Here is a 20,677-nt window from a genome sequence, read left to right on the forward strand (position 1 = left end):
CTCAGACATTAAATTAGAAGACATCACAAACTTTTACAGCGAAGTTGATCACTACATTGGTGATTTATTTCTTTTAACTCAGACTTACTGGTGTCTCACCCGTTTGGACTCTCATAAGTTGTGTTTTTCAAAGCTCAGATGTAAAAAAAAAATAAAAAAAAATCTATTTTTCTTCTTAATACTGATTCCGTTAACTAGACCTGAGTATTAGCCGACATGATTTACCCCTTCATACTACTGCTATTAAAAAATAACACCGGTGGAAGAAGGTGATCGTTGACACTTTGAATGATTTACTAACACCTTTCAGCTAGGACCACTCTGTTCTCCTTTGTTACCTGAAAGCAGCTCATTTGTTTTAAAACCAGAAACAGTAAATATTTCACCTGAAGTTGACTTTTTGGGGCTAAATTGTTTTGGAATTTTAGGCCGAATAGAGGCAGATACCAACACTAGCATCAGTATCTGAACAACTTTCATAGCTAATCCATCAACGGCAGATTGGGTTATACTAAAACTTCTGATTCACATGGTTAATGTCAAGATTTCAAAACAAACTTATGGTTTTGTTCAACTTTCAATGAATCTAGGAGTCTGAATTTATGCCCTAATTCTCCCCAGGGCAATGTCATGATGTGGACTTTTTTGTGGGTGTAGAAACAGGTGATCTATCTAATTTCGACACCCTACATTAAAGATTTACACAGCAAGAACTTAATATAAAAAAAATGGTTTGTGTGTGTTGTGACTTGGAACAGACTTGCAGGCGAGACAAACTGATGTTCATATTCATATATTTTATATAATGTATATCAAACTAAAACTAATACAGCATCAAACTTAAAAAGGATCAAGAGGGGGAAAATAAAGAAAAAAATAAGGACCGAAAACTGAGCAATCCGTTGGTGTGTGGAGATGTGGGTGTTAAAACCAGGGGGGAGCGGAGGCTGAGGGGGCATTTCAGACGCCGCAGGTGTCCCGTCACATCTTGTCCTTGCAGCAGACAGCGGACGGATGGGAGCAGAGATGGGGGGGGGGGTTAAGGGCAGGGAGGGGTTAAAAGTGGAGGTTGGAAAGGTTAAGTGGGTAAATACAGGTGGGATGAGACAGCCCAGATCTCTGCTGGGCAACTTTTCCCCCTGCTCTTTCTTTATTTTACTTTTTACTTTTTTTTTTTTTTAGATTTCAAACACAAAAACCATGTTCTAAAAAAAGCAGCCTGGTGTTTTGAATGTGGAAACAAGAGGAACAAGTTCTTTTTTTCCTGTGACAAAGATGTCGACTCAGTCTCTCAATGCTCTCATCGTTCTGTGTAGTGTTTGTGAGAGAAAACCATGACACAGCAGTTGTGTATGAGAAGTTGTGAGTTGTGTTAGAGGAGAAAGAGAGAGACAGGTGTTTTTTTTTTTTTAGGGGAGGTGTTTGGCTGTGTGCTTGTGTGATACTGTCTTTGCTCCTCTGTGCACCGAGTGCACGCAGGGGCATTTGAGTGCCACCACCTGGCCGAGGGCAGAGAAGCTTACTTGCAATGTGTGTCACTGGATGTGCATGCCAGTGTGTTTGTGTATGTCTGAGAGGATGATCTGGTGCGTGGGTGTATTTTTGTGCGTGTGTGTGTGTGTGTGTGTGTGTGTGTGTACTGTAGGCCCAGACTGGTGAGGCCCATGCTCCGTGACTAGTGTGTGTCCAGCCAGTTCATCAGTCAGTCAGTCAGTCAGTCGGTCCTCCTCGGCTATCAGAGGGCCACTTCCTACTCTTTAGCCTCCAGGAAGAGCGTCTCCTGAGGGAACAACTTGGCCTCCAGCAGAGTCGACCCCGGATCCAACTGGGTGATCTGAGAAGAGACAAGGTGGGACAAATGAACATATTGATAAGTAAAACCAAAAGCACATAGCCCCAAGACATGAAATGTACAATAATATATAAAACGGAAGATGGAAGCAGCAAACGTTAAATACCTTATATATACTTTTCCAGAACTTACAGCTAAACATACTGCCTTGTTCCGTTACTATCATGCAAACTGGGCGGCTATTTTCCTAAAACTGTAAGAGATTTGAACCAAAGTTCTCACTAGAGTTGATTTTAACACTCGACTCGGCTAATCAATAATTCTGTGACACAGAATTTATGACAAGCGAGAAGAGCCACTGCCACACCAGCAAAACCTAACTGAAATCCCTTCCATGGATATGTCCATATAAGTGTGATTCTCCTTGTGACCACGTATGCCCTGTGATCCAGACTGGGAAACAGTGAAGCTTTACCGCTGACTTCACTGAAAAGAGGTGTGTGTGTGTGTGTGTGTGTGTGTGTGTGTGTGTGTGTGTGTGTGTGAGAAAGAGAGTGTACCGTGTGTTATTCTAACATTGTGTTTACAAAAAGTTCAAGCAGAAATCTGAGAAGTGAGAGTGTAGTTTCCCTGAGAGGACCATCTAGTTTGTTTTAATAATAAGGCTCCAGGCCAGGCCAATGTGATGAAGGTTACAGGACAGCAAAGAGAAAAGAGAGAGAGGGGAATAAGGAACTCAGGCTTATAATGACTAAATTCAGCAGGAAACAAGAACATAGTTTATGCTGAAAGGAGAGAAACATTGATCTGTGTTCAAAACTCTGCACAGCATCTATTGTCTGAAATGAGAGGAATGAAAGCTGTACCACCCACAACGGAGCAGATCGAGTTAGTTTACATGACCTGTGTGTTTTTTTTTTCTTTAACAGAACAATCTGACTCTCTCTCTCTGACACCCACCAGCACTGTGAGCCTCTTAGCTTATATGAGCTAATCACTGGAGGGGTTGTGTTACATCGGGCCAATCTAACACCTGGGCTGAATGGGCGAGCTGGTGTGACACTGAGATGTGTCCTGGGCTTATCTGATGACTGCTGCGTCAGCCCCTCTGATTAAGGCTCCTATTCTAACCTCACAGCAGGATAATTAACCTCCTCCCTGTACCTGCTGTAGAAGGTCAGAGGTCAGCCCAGCATGGTAAAGGTCGACCTCACAACAAGCGGAGTGATTGGGCTGAGACAGATGCTTGTTGGTTATTAAATAAGGACTCTGACCATGAACTGAACCAAAACTTTACCCACGTTCGGCCCATGTAGAACAAACAAGAGTTCTTAAATTCTTTGTGGTTTCACAATGATCAAGTATTGTTAAAAGTGCTAATTCAAATCACTCATTCACTCACTCAGAATTTTTTGAATCTTGAGGAATCAGTGAGGACAATCCCTTATTATCAATAATGCAGACAGAATATTAAATACTGATAACAGTCATAGACAGACAAAGGTAAATTAAATAAAAGCAGAAAACAAGCAGAATGAAGAAGAGCGGTAAAGAACAATTCTGTTCATTAGAGGAGTATCAATCAATGGACATACCAGCTTCAATCAAAAGAGGTAGTTGTGTTATTTAACATCTAAATCAAATTTAGATGAACGAAATCCAACATGCCGGTGCTGTGAACAATCTCACAGCTGCATGGTAATAAAGCGTGAGTCCTTGTTAGCGCCTGAAAAACTGTTATTGGAGACTTAACGCATGATATGAGTAAACACTCAAAATAATTAAAACAATCTACACATTTAATCTGGTGATAACTATACAATCTGCAAAACTGGAGGCTGTTCAAGGAGTCTATGAGAGAGGGTGAGAGAGAGAGAAAAAAAGGAGAAAAAATTAGGAGAAGGTGAGGAGGACATATGAGCATCAGACAACCTATCCATCTCCCATGGGTGTTAGGAAATGTCACACCCTGCACACGTCGGCGCTCTTTGACTCCGTGTCTTTCATCTCCTTGTCCTCATTTCAACGTGTCACTTAGACACTTGACTTCTCAGCAGGGTCCTGGGGAACCCCGTTGCGGGCAGGGTGGGGCCGCTGCACCAACCCTGTGCCCCTCACCTAGTCAGCTGCTCATTGCACAGCAGGCAGCGAGATGCCACAAAGCGAGCTAAGATGGTGTGTGTGGGTGTTTGTGTGCGTCTTAGTCGCAAACATATTCCATCCCAACGGTGGAAAAACGACCAACAGGGCTGCTGCGCTCCTTTTCCCACCTCAGGAGCAAATGTCTGCCATGCTAATGAACCCGACAGGCTGTTATGACACCACAGCATCAGGTAGGAGTAAATGAGGCTTTGGGGTGGAGCAGGTGTGTGTGTGTGTGTGTGTGTCTGTGTGTGTGTGCATAGACTACAGATACGCATGTGAGTGTGCTCTCAGAGAATTTGGGATGAGAGTTTGTGCTCGCAGTGCACCAGGGAGAGACGGCGGGGAGAGCAGCATCTGACTCTGAAAAAGAAAGTAGGGAAACAAGATGCCACACTGACACAGGAGACGGGCGCCATCGGTGATTGTTTACATTGTTATCCAATTAACAGACCATAAGCATGGAGGCATCTGTCAACAAACAAAGCTGTTGTTTTTCCTCTGCTCTGCCTAAGCCATATTCTTTCCTCCTGTGCCTACACAGCCATGCATACATACATACATACATACATAAGACAGACAAAATCTAGCTCTCTGCTTTGCAGTTTGTTTTTAACCTTGAGTCAATATAATTTTCATCAGCCAATTTAAATCAAATCAATCAGCTCAAGTAGGGAACTGTCTGACTGTTTTAAAAGATGAAATTAATTTTGATGGGTTTTTATCTGACTAAATTACATTAGTGGAGAAAAGGTGTTCCAGTTGCTAATTAAAAATAAAACAAATTAACAGAAAAAAAACTTAATTAAACTCAAAATCTGAAGAGATAATACAATATCTGGAAGCTCGGCATTAAAAAGCCAAATTTTAAAACTGGAAGCAAACAAAAAGACAGATGGTGCTTCTCAGCAATCTTTGATATTTTGTCTTTATTTCCCGATGAAAAATTGTCTGACATACAGTGATCAGCTAATATCAACCCCATGTATCTGGCATTATCATACAGCAGATTTCATCAGTTAAAGCTCCACATAATTAGCTCTAAATGTGAAGTTTGAAATAAATACCACAATTGTCACTCGACTCAAATGAATAAAACACACTGATAAATGAGGCGGCCACACTCGGCAACGCTCAGTCATGAAAGAAGAGAAAGGAATAATAAACACAGGCCCTCAAGATGTCCGCTTCCAACATAATCAAACGTGCAGCTGAAATAACGCATTTTTAATGAAGCCATTACAGGCCCTACTATGTTAATTAAAACCAAATAACTTGTCTGTTTTAAACTAGTGTTGTCAAGTGTTTATTTGGCCAATTACAAAAGCAGTGGGAGATCATTATCTGCTGCCAGGAGCGTTGACAGCACGTAGCGCCGGGGTGTGAACATAAAAGAACAGACCAGAATACGGTACTTCAAAGGGAGAAATACATCGCACAGACAGGACAGGGGGTAGGACTGAGGGGGAAATAAGAAAAAAACAGGGAATGGGAAAGAACATTTTTTACTAGTTCTTAGCAAAAAATTGATAGAATTTTAAAGAGTAAGAAGAAAGAAGATTGAGAAAGAAACGACCACAGAGCAAAAAAAAGAGATGGGGACTCTTAGATGAGTGAGTGAGGTAGGGAGGAAGGAGGGGGAGTAAAAGAGGAGGGAAAAGGGAGACAGAGAGGGAAATCTGTCAGGAAGAGAAGGAGCGGGCTGAAGGTAATGAGGGTGCTAAGACACCCTCGGGGTAAAAGTCAGCTGTTAGCATTCGGAATGAACAATCTGTTGACATTATCTGCTTTGAAAAATAATTAGTTTGAAGTGGTTTTAAAATCTACTTCTGTGTCTTCATTGATTAATTCAGAATCTATGAATACAAACATATAGTTCAAGGTCCTATGTAACAGAAAAATCAGCTTGTACTGTGACATGTTGAGCTCTGGTTTAAGGTTAGGACAGAGATCCTCAAAAACAATCTTCTGGGGTTAAAATCTTCACATCCATGTGAAGAAACTATAAGAGATCACGAGGATAGCAGCCTCTGTACATGGCCTGAGGTAGAGAGCCACATTCACAGCCATTCACAGAGATGAAGCAGAGTGGCATACAGCTCTGTGTTTGGGAGAAAGTTTAGATTTGAGGTATGGGAAGATTATTAGAGCAGTCCAGAGGAAGCTACATTTTGATTCTAACTTCATTTAAAATAAACCAACGCATTTCTTCCTGTGAATTCTTTCAGATAGCTGGACAAGAAAAAGAAAAAACACAGCAGTATAACAGATGTAAAATCTATTTCAGTGCAAGGCGCAGCTTCTTCTGTGCCATTGTTTGTTTTTTCTACATCTCAAGTTTTGTCTAAGAATTATTCAGAATTCACTGATGGGTCTGGGAGAAGGATTAGCAGAAGGTGAAGTAGAGTACAGTATCACAGTGGGAAAACACTGCTTTGACAGTGTTTGGGTGTCTTCTAGCAGCCAGGCAGGAAGAGCAGACTGACGATTATTAGACTGGCAGTCTAAACATGTTCACCGCGAGCTGAAGGAAGAAGACCTCAGGCCTTTCAACTGTGGTTTGTGTTCAACAAGTATCAAAGGAGAAGAAGGGAATTCTTGAATGAAAAGCTGAAAACTGAAACACTAAAAGTCCCCCCCTCCTCTTCCTCAAACTCGCTGACAGTCAGTGAAATGGAGAAAGGGTTAGTTCCCTGAGCACGGCTAAGCCTAGTACAAATGATGCCAGTGTAAGGCCTGCTGTAGTGCTGAAGAGATAAGCCACTGATAACAAATGTTGAGGAAGAGACTGGGTCCAAAAATTGGAGACTAATAGACACTTATCCGCAAAGCTTTGGGAACGTTGAAAACTGAAGAATCAAAGGAATTTGATCAAGCTTGGATGTTTTATCTCAAACTGTCTAAAGCCAATTCCAAAAGTGAATAAAACTAACTCTTTCACAACAGTCTTTCTCCTGGTCAATAATGTTGTACTTTTACCCGAAGATGCTCAACACAACTTTTTCCCAGGTTGGATTGAGAAGATCCTCTTACTTGTGTTACAGCAGGAGTATAGGGATATGAAGTAAAGCAGGCTGACGAGGGACGGAGGGAAAAAGCAAAAGAAAGAGTGACACTGCACAAAGCTGCTGAAAACTAGAAAAAGGGAAAGAAGGTTTCAACAGTTGTGCAGTATTACAAATGCAATAGTGGTCTATCCTCTATCCTCTGATCCTGGCAGAGCAACAGTGAGAGCGTCTGGACGGGATGGAGGCTTTCTATGCTCCCTCTCATTTAATTACAACACAGAGCTGTAGGATTAGACAGGGGCCTGTGTTCACAGCCTCATACTGGCACTAACAGCGAGCTGCTTCCCTCTTCTCTTTCCCCAAATCTTCCGCCTTTCTGTTTTCTGGAATTATCTCCCCTCTTCTTCTTTTTTAATATCTTCTCCACTTGTCTTCTCTATCCTTTTCTTTTTCAGACTGTTTCTCTGATTAAATCTTTTCTTTGTTTAAGCTTTTGTCTTCTCTGTTCTCTTTTCCACTCGTTCTGCAGTCACCATCCTTTTCCCGCTTCTCTCCCCCTCTAATCCTCCCATCCTGTTTTTGCCGGAATTTCATCTGCGATGCAGACACATCTTTATCTCTGTCTCAAACACATGTTTACTCTTGATTATAAAGAGACAACTGTGAATCCTTTAAGTGACAAAGTTGTGAGCGGGGCATGTGTTTGCTTGAAAATATTTGTGCATGTGTTGAAGTGTGTGATTGTGACGAAATGAAGAGTGTGAGCTACGCGTTAATGTGTGTGTTAGTTTGAGGTGTTTGTGCCCCGGCAGTCTCTACAGACTACCATGGCACACTGCCTGGGCAAGCCTGCACACGCGCACACACACACACACACACGCACACACACACACGCACACACACACACACACACACACACACACACACACCTCTACACACACACCACCACCCATCCCTCCACATGAACTCCTCTCTTGATTAATGGAAATCCCATTTTTGTTTCCAGCAGCATGGCTAATTAAACTGGTAGTTAAAATAGTGCTCATTAGCTCGCTGCCACGGAGCGCGGCAACTGAGCCCTCTAATGACTGGTTGTAGCTGGCTGAGTGCTGCAGGGGCGTCAGCAGAAGAGCCATACTACTGTTAGTGCTGACAACTGTATCCTAACTCAGTCATAGTGTACTGTATTCACAATGCACTGATGCTAATTAATATTCACTGAATAAGGTGTGTGCGCAGGTGGGCGGATAAACAGTTTGCTCATCACTGGTACCAAATAAACAAAAGCAGTGCTGCTGTAGCACACTGACAATAAAAACAATCATGACAAATAGAAAGAAATACTTAATCAGCCATGACAGATTGTCTTTAACTCTGATCCCTGCTACTCTCTGCTCACAGCCATCGACAAAATTTCAGTCCAGGCCTAAACAGAAAAGCCAATTACAGCTGTGGATCTCTCCAGCAAAGATGTGAGCTGTGGCCAATAACCCTTCATAACCCTGCTGCTTCTCCTCTGCAGTGAAGACACATTTAGCACTTGTTTTTGTGGGCAGAGAACTGTTGAGAGAGACAGCACTCAATAAGAATGGATAATTCAACTCCATTCTTAGAGCAGAGTCTTTACTTTCCCCAGCTGTGAATTTAACATCCTGGAACTGTTTGGTCTTTTAAAACCGTTTTACAGGACATACAGTATATAAGCAGGAGGGGTTCATTATTTTATAAACATTAGCTTGATATCTGTGTAAAAGAATATGAAAGTATAACACTCACATTTCTACGAGGGAAGGTGGTGAGGAGCTTGAACTCTTCAAAGGGGTATCCCTTAGAGGCCACAAAGTCAAAGAGGACTTGGAGCTTACAGCTGCCCAGGAAACGCCTTTCCAGAAACTCGCCGCTTGGTGTGCGGATACGCAATTTGCTGATTTGCTCGGCTGAATCCTCGCCGGGCTCTGTCGGTAGGGCCTGCTCCAATGACAAGCGGATTGCCTGAAAGAAGAAGGAGACAATCCAGTGTTATTGGTCATTACAGCAAATTAACTAGCGCACAAAGGTAACATCAGAACGATGAATCCATTCATGATGTCAGTGAATAAGTGTAGTAGGAAAGTTGCACATAAAAGCTGAGGACTCCTCTGAGGAGAGAAATATGTCTGTTCTCTCCCTCTCTCTCACTCTATTCTCTTCTTATAACACAAGAAAATGAATCAAGGAAGGTTGAAGATGTGGAGAAAGAAGATGCAGTAGTGACTCACAGGGTTGAGTGAAGGCAAACATGTTTACATACAGGTGCAGCTGGGATGCAGCTGTCTTTACTGATGATGCAAGTCTATTTTTTTTTCAGGACCATTAGCATAACAAAGCCTGCTTTTTTTTCATTTCATAGTTTGTTCATGTTACAGCAGCATCACAAGAAATATTGTGACAGGTGACTTAAATAAACAAGTTATTAATCAGATGAATCTAGTGATGATCTATGAATAAAACATTGGCTGGAATCTGATTTTATTCCTTCCTGATTAAAAGCGGTGTAATTTAGCTTTCTATTTATATGCACAAAAAGTGTGTGTGTTTTTATTAACAGCAGTGACATCAGGAACAGGTGCAAAAAAGTGAACTTGTTGCAGCTTCCTTCTTCTAGAGACTGTTTACAGCATTGTGTGCTTCAGATACATAAAGGAACATCTTGTCCTGAGAATGTTATTAAATTAGTCGCCCTGTGTCTCACCCTGTTCCCTAAAGCCTGGTGCAGCCTTAAAGGAAGTGAAGAAGCGTTTCAGTGAGTTAAAAGCTCTTTTGTACTGGTGTTTTATGCTTTCTTGTTGTTGCTCAGTCTGTTGAGAAACATCAGTGCGTACCTCAGACAAGTCTTTATTCATAAGAGAAAATACATTTTTTAACATCTTAAATCAGGGAATACTGTTGACACCTGAGCAAGAGTAGCTCATGTAGCACAAAGACAACTGCAGACTCTCATCTTCCACAGCAAAGCTAACCAGCTCTCCTGTGCTCTAAAACCCGCGCTTCAGCCGCTCCCTCGAGCCTCCCTTTTCTCCCTACTCCTGCCTCTCACCTCCTCCTCCCCCCAGCTTGTTGTTCCTGTTTGGCCAGCCGGGGAGCATATGCTGTGACAACACGCCCCGGCTTTATTTACACACCATAATGCAATTATATTTCATAAGAGTGTACAACAGTAGCTCATTAGCAGCTTCTAGTGTTGGGTGGGCAGGGTAGAGCGCGTGCCACTCTGCTATCAGCTCCCTCAGGTATAAGAGCTGATGCTGACTGAGTTAAAGGGGCCCCTGGGGAGAAACTTACAAACACACACACACACAACACAAAGGAGCATGTGTATGATTGACACCATACAAATGCACACAGTCAACCACAGACACACGCATACGCATACAAACCCACAGAAGTGAGAGGAAGCGTCCCCAAAGAAACCACATGACATGCGTCTGGCCGAGGCTCAGACACAGGCCGCTCCACTCAAATACGCAGAAGCATCTCTCCCACATTAATCTGCCTCTTCATATCTGCTCAGCTAACCACAGAAAGCAAACAGGTGCACCTGACAGACAGACAACTGTATGCTAAGACCCCCTGAAGGAGGTATATAGAGCAAACAAACTGCAGGCACATGAAACACATTCACAGTGCAGTCCCACTAGCATTGTCCTCTCTCTTGTGGCAACTGATGTTTTGCTTTTGTCTGTAGTTTCTGTCATTAACTATCAGAGATTCTAAAAACAGCTGTAAACAAAAAGCTATTATTTTGAGCTTTAGCTTGTTAGGCCCATAAAACAATTTCATGATATAAAATAATTTACATTAACATGCTAGTAAATACATCAAGAGTAAAAACATTATATAAGTTAATTTGAGGGTGTCTCAAGAATGGAATCAGGAAGTCTAATCTACGATGAAACTTAAACTTTAGAAAATGCTTTCTTGTCAATTTCCAATTTATTTCAGTTTCACAGCAGATTAAGCTCAGCAGAACTACAAGTTGACACAATCAAATGCCTTATATTCTGATCAAAATGTCACCTTGGATCTTCTATAAGAGTTGCTAAACAGTTTAGCGACGTTTCTCTACATTGTCTTATTCCAGCAGCTGTTGTTGGCTTTTATACTTAGGAATATCTTGACTGTACATATGGAAACCAATGTGTGCGGGCAGAGAAAACTGATAAAAGTAGGACAAACAGTATATAATAGGCATAGTGGCTATTGTTGTTCAAAACACACAACCGTGCATACTGCGTGTGGTTATTGGACTAAAGAGATATAATTAAGAAGGCCCGTCCCAGGCCTCTTTTGTTGTTTTCTGTTTAACTTTAGTGACAAATCACTGGGTCACCCAATACCTCTCTCTGCCTCAGGCTCTCTGCTGTTAAGTAAACAACACTCAGCAGGACTACACTGTGTTACTATAGACTGTATAACAACATTGGTGCCATTCTCGTAGACAAGTATTGTTTTTCCTGCATGCATGACAGTGTCTGCCTGTGTGTGTGTGTGTGTGTGTGTGTGTGTGTGTGTGTGTGTGTGTGTGTGTGTGTGTGTGTGTGTGTGTGTGTGTGTGTTGTTTTCACCCCCATCACATTCAGTAATTGATTTCAAGTGAACATTTGTGTGTTTGTCCAGGTTTTGTGTGTTTTGCCTCAGTCTATTGTTCAGTTGGGTTCAATATGGGCTGCATTCTATACCAGTGTAAAGCTGTAAAAACAGAACAATAACTGTGTGTAAGGTGACATTGGCAGGGATGGCCCTCACTGTAATTAGGATATTTCATTTGTTCTGAAATGGCTGTATGTCTGTTCTTCACACTCCCTGCGCCCCACTGACTGGCAGGCTTTACCAAAACCACAATCTAATTGACTCATTATTGTGAAGTGAGAGTAAGAAGGATAAAAAAAAAAAAAAAAACAACAAAAACAGTACGATTGCAAAGTCACTGTGTGTTGGCAAAACACATCACTGTTCAGCCTTGTACTGATTAACCTGGAATATTCATTTAAGATCATTTGCATGTGTGTATGATGTGTGTGGGCTGCTTGTCTCACCTCCTTTTCATCCTCCTGCTCCTTTCTCATCTGTTCCAGGCGAACCTGCTCGGCCTCTTCCCTCTCCTGGGCTTCTCGCTGAAAAAGAAAAGGTAGCAATTTAATCAAATGTGATGTAACCTTAGAATCAAAGTGAAAATATCAAATGATGTGTAACACTGAGGAATGGAACGATTGTTTCTAGAAGCTGCCAAATGTCTTAGAACAAAAGTGTTAGTGAGTGAATCTTTCATCTAATAAAGAACTTAGTTGTCAAGTATCCTGATAGTCACCAAAAAGTGTGATGTCATTTGACAAATAAGTAATTATGAAAGCCTTAGGGCCATTTTATTTATTATTAGTTCTTTGTATTATGAACACACTTTCTGTGCAAAAAATTGTTTTAAAAGTAGCACAAATAATTTTATATTGTTCAAAAAGAAATGTGCTGCTAAAAAAAATCAAAGGTGGTGATTTAACCTGAAAATGAAATAATCTATGTGTTCAATTAAAACCACAAGCTACTGCACACTCATGCAGTTAGACTATTTGTTTTTGTTTTGAAATTACCTTTTTACGGTCAGCCTCTAAAGACAGACGGTAGGCCTCGTCCTGTTCTCTTTTCACTGTCTCTCTTGCCTCCCGCTCGTCCTGGGGAGAGAGGGAGAAAGAAAGTGGCGCTGACTAACGAACAACACAATAATAGACGCACAAGCACAAAAGATTGAAGACGAGATGCCGGGTGTGTGGGAAAAAAAAAAATCATGCACAAAGAAAAAAAAATGCAGTATCTCAAATGCTTTTAGTTACAAACACCAGGTATGAAAGAGTGGCAACAGAGGGGAAATCATTGTGAGCTGGCTGTCATTTAGCAGACCCTGAGCTTCTTTTATGTATCCTCATCTCAGTTTCAACGTGCCTTTCTCTTTCATTCACTCTGCCCTCTCTTCCTGTTTGTACAGAGGGACGGGACTGTCGGCCCGTCTCTTTCTACCTGCTGTGGCTACAAAGTGTTTTATAAAGACTGGGACTAAAGACCAGCGTCTATTGTGTTAACAGTGCACAGCCATTAGTTTTCTATTTTGTGAAGGCCCATGCTGTGTGCCAGCCCGGATATGGCAAAGTAAGCTTATTGTGACGATCAGAGGGCTACTGTGCAGCTAAGGAAAAGCACAGTGTGCATTGTTGTATTTGGTCGGAAAATGCAAAGGATACATTTGTGCTTTGGCCCGCATAATGGATGAACATTGAAAGGAAACTGTAAAAGAATAGTAGAGAGGGACAAAAGCATCAAAAGTGGCTATCCTCAATAGACCGGGCCTTAAGTCACGCAAACAAGTGGCACAGTTGTTCATGTTTGAGACTCGTTTTTCACAGTTATAGTATGTCCTGAATGCATCATTTACCTTGAATGACCTTGTGGGCATGAATTGAACAACATGGCATTAATCTACTCTGTATCTGCTCAAACATGTGAATTTAATCTTTGGAGGACTAAAGAAACAGATTTTCAACATCCATATCTTTGCTTATCATCAAAGTAGCTTGACATGTGCTGATCTATAGGTCTGCTGTTAAACTGTTAAACTCTAAAGTCAGAAATGCAAGCTGACAAACATCTAAAGTTTACTCTAATATCTAAGCAATAACATATCAAGTGGCTAAGAGCTGCTTGAATTGGGGTAGTATTTATGTTTATTTGGTTTTTGGAATAATAAAAAGGTGAGTTAAAGCTTGGCTCTCATCCTTTCAGGATTCCTTAAAAAAAAAGAAAGGTGTAAGGTTTTGTTACCCCTGGGAGGTTCAGTTCTCTCCATTACTTAAATATACGTATGTTTAGAGCCCTTTCCCAAACTCAACATTTAAGCTGCTCTTCACAGGAAATCCATGAGAAATGACCCGGCCTGAAAATGTCCCGCGTTGCTGACAGATGCGGAGCAGAAAACCTGCAGTGAGTCGTCAGTCGGTTACTAACTTTACAATGCTAAAACACAGACAAGGATAGAAATAACTGAAGAGTCAGTGAGGTTTGGTTGAAGGCACAATGTGGCTGTCCAGCTGTTCCATTTCCAGACAACTGAATAGTCAGTGTCAGAGAGGAATGTCTAAGTTGGGTGGATGTCTGTGTTCATGTCTGAGTTTGTCTAAGGAAAGGTGAGATAAAGGAGAAAAAAAGAGGAAGAGGGAAGGGAGCAAGAAAAAAAAGCTACGGTCTACTCCAGTGAAGATGGAAATGGTCAAGTGAAGAGTTTGACTTCACTTTGGAGATGGGATAAGTCATTTCAGATACAAGGTATGCCTCAATCATGTGGTTAGTTGTACCAATAATTAATAACCACATTTCATTTCTCTATCTTTTTCACAAGGTATCTGGCAGGAAGCAACAGGGTAAAGATCACACAGGAATACGGTTTAAAAACAGCTTCAATACAATCTAAATCTAATTTCTTTTTTTTCTACAGTGAATCTCAAACCAATTTATTGGTATATAATTTTAGGCTATAATTTCAATCATAAAATATATTTATTATAAGCAGAAGGCATACAAAGAAAAACAAAGAGACCACTGTCTGTTTTTTCCTTAACACAAAAAAAACCCAACCAACCCTTTAAGAATTAGGCATCATGTCATGTTTGGGTAAACTGACAACATAATTAATGCTTTTTCTAAACAAGATGAAACAAGAAGAATGTATGCTACACTGATAAAGCTTTAAAAACATATCTTTCAGATGAAACAATAACACTTAATAAAGTCATTGTACAAAGTAAGGGACCTGTTCAAAGCCTTTTAGCATGACTAGTCAGATAGTGTATGTTGTCTTTTTTGGTTCAAAGGAAAATGTGTCTACAGCACAATATCAGTATCAGAAACTGTCAAGTCCTGAAAGCTGGCATCCAAAGTCTGCTCGGTTATTTACTCATCCTGTGATCAGCCAGGTTCTGATTTAAATGTTAATTTTGCCAATCTTAGACTGTTATATCTCAGCAGTTTTTGTACAGCAGCTTGTGTTTAGACAACATTTAAGATTCAGAAAGAAATCCCGGGTTTGAAGAAATAAATACTTCTATTTAACAATATAAGGTACTGTGCAGACTATCCTTGTGCTCTTGGTGCTTCAGTATTAAACTTCTAATAGTTATAAAAAAAATGGTAGAACTACCTCATCTTTAGTGTGAACCTAAAGGACACAGTCTCACCTGACACAGGTGACTTGAATGCTCTAAATACCTCTTGTCGCTTCTTGTCACTAATGATTATTTCCAATTTGACACGAAAGACACCCAGAGCATGAAGCCAGGGCATTGTAGCAATAATAACAACACAAAGATAATAGCTGTGACTAAATAGTCAAAACCTCAGGGTGTGTAAGATGACAATCATTCCTTCACCAGGGTTCCCATAGCTACAAATGCTATGACTAATATATAACAGCATAGAGTGTATGGTTGACTGATTATTTCACAGTTATTTAATATATTGTGACACCTGTCATCTATAGATACAGTAGTCAAAAACTGAGGCACAACAAGTAAGAGAGATTAGTGTGGGAAAAAGAGAGACCAAGACAAAGGCTTTCGCAGCTGGCAGAGACTCCAACATCTGTATTGGTGAAATGACGAAGAAGAATTTGTCCTAGAGTATATTGCGTCTAGATATAAACACAATCATTTTAAACGCACTTGATAGGCCACAAAGACTAACTCCTTAATCTCAGTTTCCATAACCTATTTAAATGACATGAAAAAGAAAGCTGATGAGGTTCCCTGCCATTCAACTGTTTGAAAACCCGTCTGGACCAAAACAAATGCTGTTGTTCATTCTCTTGTCAGAAGTCACTGAGTAAACATATAAGGAGGAGTTTCAGAGGGTCAGGTGAAAGTCTTTAACCGTCCTGCTGTCACAGATTTGTGTCCATAACATGAAAGACTGCTACCTCGCTCACTTTTTATGTGGCTTGTTTCCCTAAATGCTGTTTGTCCATGTTCTATGGGAGTCAAAGAGCTAGCTGACAGACACAAAGCTGAATAATACAACCGACATTCTGAAGTGAATGAGAGTCGAGTCGGAGTCCTGTACCTATTCAAACGGCTGTAGCTGGCACACTGAACAAGCACCAAAGAGTCAGGTGAAATGGTTAAGCGTTGTCTGCTTGTCATTACGAGGCACTGTGTAACAATGCTGTTCAAACATTCCCAGCGTGAAGCTGTTTTTCTCTTTAGCAGGATATCATAGACATGCTCAGCTTTTTAATGTTACTATAGTCATAGAGGCTGCTGTTTGCACCTTGCATTAACATCCGTCCTGGGTGATCTGATAACAAGTCAATAGTCTCAATGCTAGGTGTCAACGCACCCAAATACGTCCTGAGGAGGGATTGAGAGCCGTCAAGATGGAACTGCAGGGAAGGCTGGTTTAGCATCCATCTTAAACCAGGGAGCCATGCTGATGTAATACAGCATGGTTGTAATGTGGTATGACATTGTCTTGCTGAAGTAAGCAAGGCACTCCTGGAAGAGGGCATTGTCTACTTAAACTTGTGTATAGTTTCAGTATTAATTGGTTGCTTCACAAATGTGCAGGTTACTTATGTCATGTGCTAAAATGCCCCCACACACCATCACGGATGCTTGCTTTTGAGCTGAGGGCTGACAACAAGCCAGATGTGCCCTCTTGTCTTAAACTCAGAGAATGGGTTGTCCGGGATTTCCTAACAGAATTTTAAAATTTTGACTTGTCAGACGACTGAACAGTTTTCAACTTTGCCTTAGTCGATCTTAAATGAGTTTGTACCCGAGAAGATAAAGATAAACTTTATTGACCCCCCATGGGGGAAATTTTTTTGTCACAACAGCTCAAGAAACAGGAATATAATTATCAAAACTAACAAGAAGTTAAAAATCAAACATATGTACATCAGCTAAATAAAGGGAGAAAAAAAACAATAATAGAATAATACTAGGAAGGCAGTTGGATCTGGTTTATATAAAGTCTCAAGGGACAAACTGTGATTCAGACAATGGTTTTTGGAAGCGTTCTTTAGCCCATGCACTTATGTCAACAACAGAATTATGTATTTTTTTAATGCAGTATTGTACGATGGCCCGAAGACTGCAACCATCTAGTGTTGTTTTTGTTCACCCTTGACCCTGGCGTACATTCTCTGAATGTTTTAATGATATTATGCACAGTAGACAAACTTTTTTGGAAACAGGAATATGCCTTTGTTTCCTCTATTGCCCTGGAAGTCAACAATGTGAAGATAGGCAGGTTCATTTAGTCAAAACAGAGTCCTTTATATGGGTAGTTACTTTTCAGACTATCCAAAGTATTAACTAGATGTTGAAGAATCAGATAAAGTTGTTTGTAATCCACTGCAGTCACAGGCATCCTGAGTGTACAAAAACCTTACCTCATCTTTGATATCCTCTTGTTGTTGTGCTGTAAAGATCTCCATTGCACCCATTAACCTCATCATCAGCTCGTCCACTGTTGTATTGCCTGAAGACAAAAAGAGCAGAAGCAAAATAATTACAGAATAATTTAATATTTTTTGTTTTTCAGTGATAACGGAGAACCGTTTTTATGATATTAACGAAATCCTTTTTACCTTGAATAACATTTAGAACTTCATTGGATGTGCGTTTTCCCATGACTATAAGGAGAAGAGGGAACTGGTCTGTCTTGTATGTCCGTATAGTCTGTGTCACCACACTGCCAAAGTGCCTAGTACACATTGTGAGTAGTCTGCAAGACAAAGAAATAATGCAATAGATTACAATCAATTCACCTTTTTTGGAACCTGGAAATACACCACAAATCACACACATAAATACACATTATTGTACACACCACACAGAAGGAGACAAATACTCCAGTTTTCTAACTACGGCTGAAAAGAGAAATACACCAAACTGGTGGCATTAAAGACTTTAAAACCAATTCTGCATTTTCTCATTCCATCAGAGTGACATGCTATCTCAATTGGACCTGCAGAAGAATTAGTATTCCTCACCAGATGCCCAGAATTGATAGGGCAGGAGAGGATTTCTTATTCCATTACAAAGACAGAACTTTTTAAATTAACATTTCAGAGAGGGAAAAGGGTAGCAGGCAGCGGGGGCCCCACCAAGCTCCCTTTAAATGTCATAATATTAATGAATTGCTATAGACTGAATGCAAATATAGATTAGCTTTTTCTCCTGCCTTTTAATAAGATCTACTTTAATAACTGGCTGGTAAAATAGAGGAGTAATGGAATGGATGGATGGACAGAGGGTCAGAGGAAGAAGATAGATGGGATGCAAGCTGTCAACGAGGGGGTGTAACTCATTAAACATGAAGCCAAAGCTGAGCCAGCTATTTGCAGTCTCTCAAAAACTGAGTACTTGGGCTTTTTAAAAAAGACTTTGAAGTAATAATCGGAACCAGTATGCCAAAAATATGGAAAAGAGACTGAAATGGAGTTCACATTTGGGAAGCTACAGCTGAACACAAAAAAAAAAAAACATGAATTGAAGTTGTTTTGAAAGTAAGACTCTTTTTAAATGTTGAACTTTGAGTGACCCATGTCTTGCAATGACAAAGTTGGGTACCCTAAATCCTAGTGATCATTTTGTCCTGACATTTGTCCCTGTTCAGACTTCAACCCAGACAGACCATAACAAAAGCCCACAGGGAAACTCTAACCTGTAATGAAAGCCCAGGGAACAATAGACATTAACTTGAAGGGTAACCCAATCTTTAAGCTCCCATCAAACACAAGACAACCTGCTTTAGTTTCTACATCAAAATTTAGGAAGTCAACAGGTCCACCAACAGTGTAAAAGTCATCATCCCGTTTAAAATGCAAACTAAACTTCTATATCCACTGCAACTAAGAATGACAGAAATACTGTAACCGGAATATGAAGGGCTTGAAACGACCTGTAGAATTAGTAGAAACACAACATTGGATTCAGGAGGAAGTCAAGCCGCTGAACAGTTCAGCACGGTCTCATCCAGCCATAATATAACATGGTGAAGAATGTAGCCCAGACTGTACCAGACCTGTGACCTTCAATTCCTTCAGGGGTAGCTACATTTAGAGGAAACACCTGCTAGAAAATGACAGCTGAGGTGGGTTTAAGGCTCTGTTCAGATGTGACTGACAGCTTCTAATTTGTCACCAATCCCATCTCCATCTCTCCACACATCCAGGCAGCTAAAATAGTTAATGTTTCCCTGGGCTGTCACATCACATTTCTTCACTTCAAAGTGGTGCGTGAAGATGCAAGTAGACTGGTTAGACCTGACATGTGCTTCACTGAGCACTTGATGAGTCAGGTTAGAACAGTAGCACTGCAGGGAATGTTTTTGCCAGCCACCTGTATTGGAGCATGTATGGGAACCGGATGCTCTGATAGCTCACTGTGTTATACACACTTTGTTTCAGAGCGAACTTGGACATGTTTTGATTTGAGAATGACATTTGTACTCCCTCGCAGATAGTCATGCTATCACAAAGGAGGATGTCAAGAAAAGAAGTCAAGTGCATGAATCAAGTTTGCACGTTGGTTTGTCCCCTGCTATTAGCTTACACATAGATGAAGAAAAAGATCATTAACAATAACACTAACACTTGTATTGTTGGGTCATTGTACTGGACATTGTGAGGATCTTTAGGGGCTTAAATGTTTGTGGCAGGCCTTTTTGTATGTTGACAACCCAAATGATGCAAAAAAAATTACAAGAAAACAGAGTGTACGAGTTTACTTTGTAGTAGCATTTGAACGGGCATGTTAGCACTGAATGATTTGAAAAAGCATGGCGCGCACACACACAAACACAAACACATCAAGTGTCAGTGTGTTTGTCTAATAATAGTTTCAATATTTGCCATGTGCAATGGAAGTACAGCGTCAGTATGATATATCAGATTTATTTCCCATGGGTGACAATTACACTGGCATCCAATCAGCGCAACTGCGTTTATGCATAATTAATCATTTAACTGGGAGGCCTGTGAGAATACAGAGCCAAGCAACAGGCACATTCCAATATCAGCAGGTTCATCACACACAAACACACAATCAGGATACTTTTCTAACAGCCTGTTTGATTGGTGCCAATCAGCAGTCACTTTGGATCAGCCAGAGAGCGTGAGAATGTGGAGAAGCCGTATATGTGTGAGTGAGCGAGTGTGCACATGTGCACGCATGCGTTGGCAGCAAAGCTGTGACTAGCTGTGTGCAATGAAAAGCTCCAGATGTTGCCTGCCTTTTTAATGTGCAATAAAAAGGCTCAGCTGGGGCAAAAAGCAAAGGAGGCCAATGGGAGAGAATGGAGAGTGGCATGAAGAAAGGAGGGTATTTCCTTAAAAGAAATAATGGAGAGCTGAGGTCAGGGTGTGAGACTTTCTTTAATGGCTGCTACTAGAGGGCAGGCTTAACTCTGGATGTTCTGGAGAGAGGGAGAGAGTTGATTTATTCGGATGAAAAGGAGGAAAATAAAGAAAGATTCCATGGCATCAGAAGGGAGAAGAGAGTAAAGGAAAAAAGTAGCAGAAAGATGCGGGGAAGCGAGAAGAATTATTAGGATTTCTCAGAGCTCAATGATAACGAGTAACCCAATTGAACCCTCAGCAGGAGCTTTTTCACCTCCACCTCTCCATTGCTAAATGCTGGAATCTACAAGGAAC

At 40.8% G+C, this 20,677-nt stretch overlaps 1 protein-coding gene across 1 annotated transcript in view; it reads right to left on the reverse strand.

Annotated features, from left to right (window-relative positions):
• Positions 1-777: 777 nt before the first annotated feature.
• Positions 778-20,677, reverse strand: part of faf1 (Fas (TNFRSF6) associated factor 1) — a 59,070-nt gene continuing 39,170 nt past the window's right edge. The window contains exons 14-19 of the mRNA XM_020632142.3: positions 17,609-17,745; positions 17,411-17,499; positions 12,567-12,647; positions 12,018-12,095; positions 8,719-8,934; positions 778-1,834 (exon numbers count right to left, since the gene is read on the reverse strand). Of these exons, the coding sequence (XP_020487798.1) occupies positions 1,751-1,834; positions 8,719-8,934; positions 12,018-12,095; positions 12,567-12,647; positions 17,411-17,499; positions 17,609-17,745 (685 nt within the window). The 3' untranslated portion in view covers positions 778-1,750. The remainder of the gene's footprint in view (positions 1,835-8,718; positions 8,935-12,017; positions 12,096-12,566; positions 12,648-17,410; positions 17,500-17,608; positions 17,746-20,677) is intronic.

The sequence above is a fragment of the Labrus bergylta genome, chromosome 6 (assembly GCF_963930695.1).
Source record: "Labrus bergylta chromosome 6, fLabBer1.1, whole genome shotgun sequence".
NCBI classification, from domain to species: domain Eukaryota; kingdom Metazoa; phylum Chordata; class Actinopteri; order Labriformes; family Labridae; genus Labrus; species Labrus bergylta.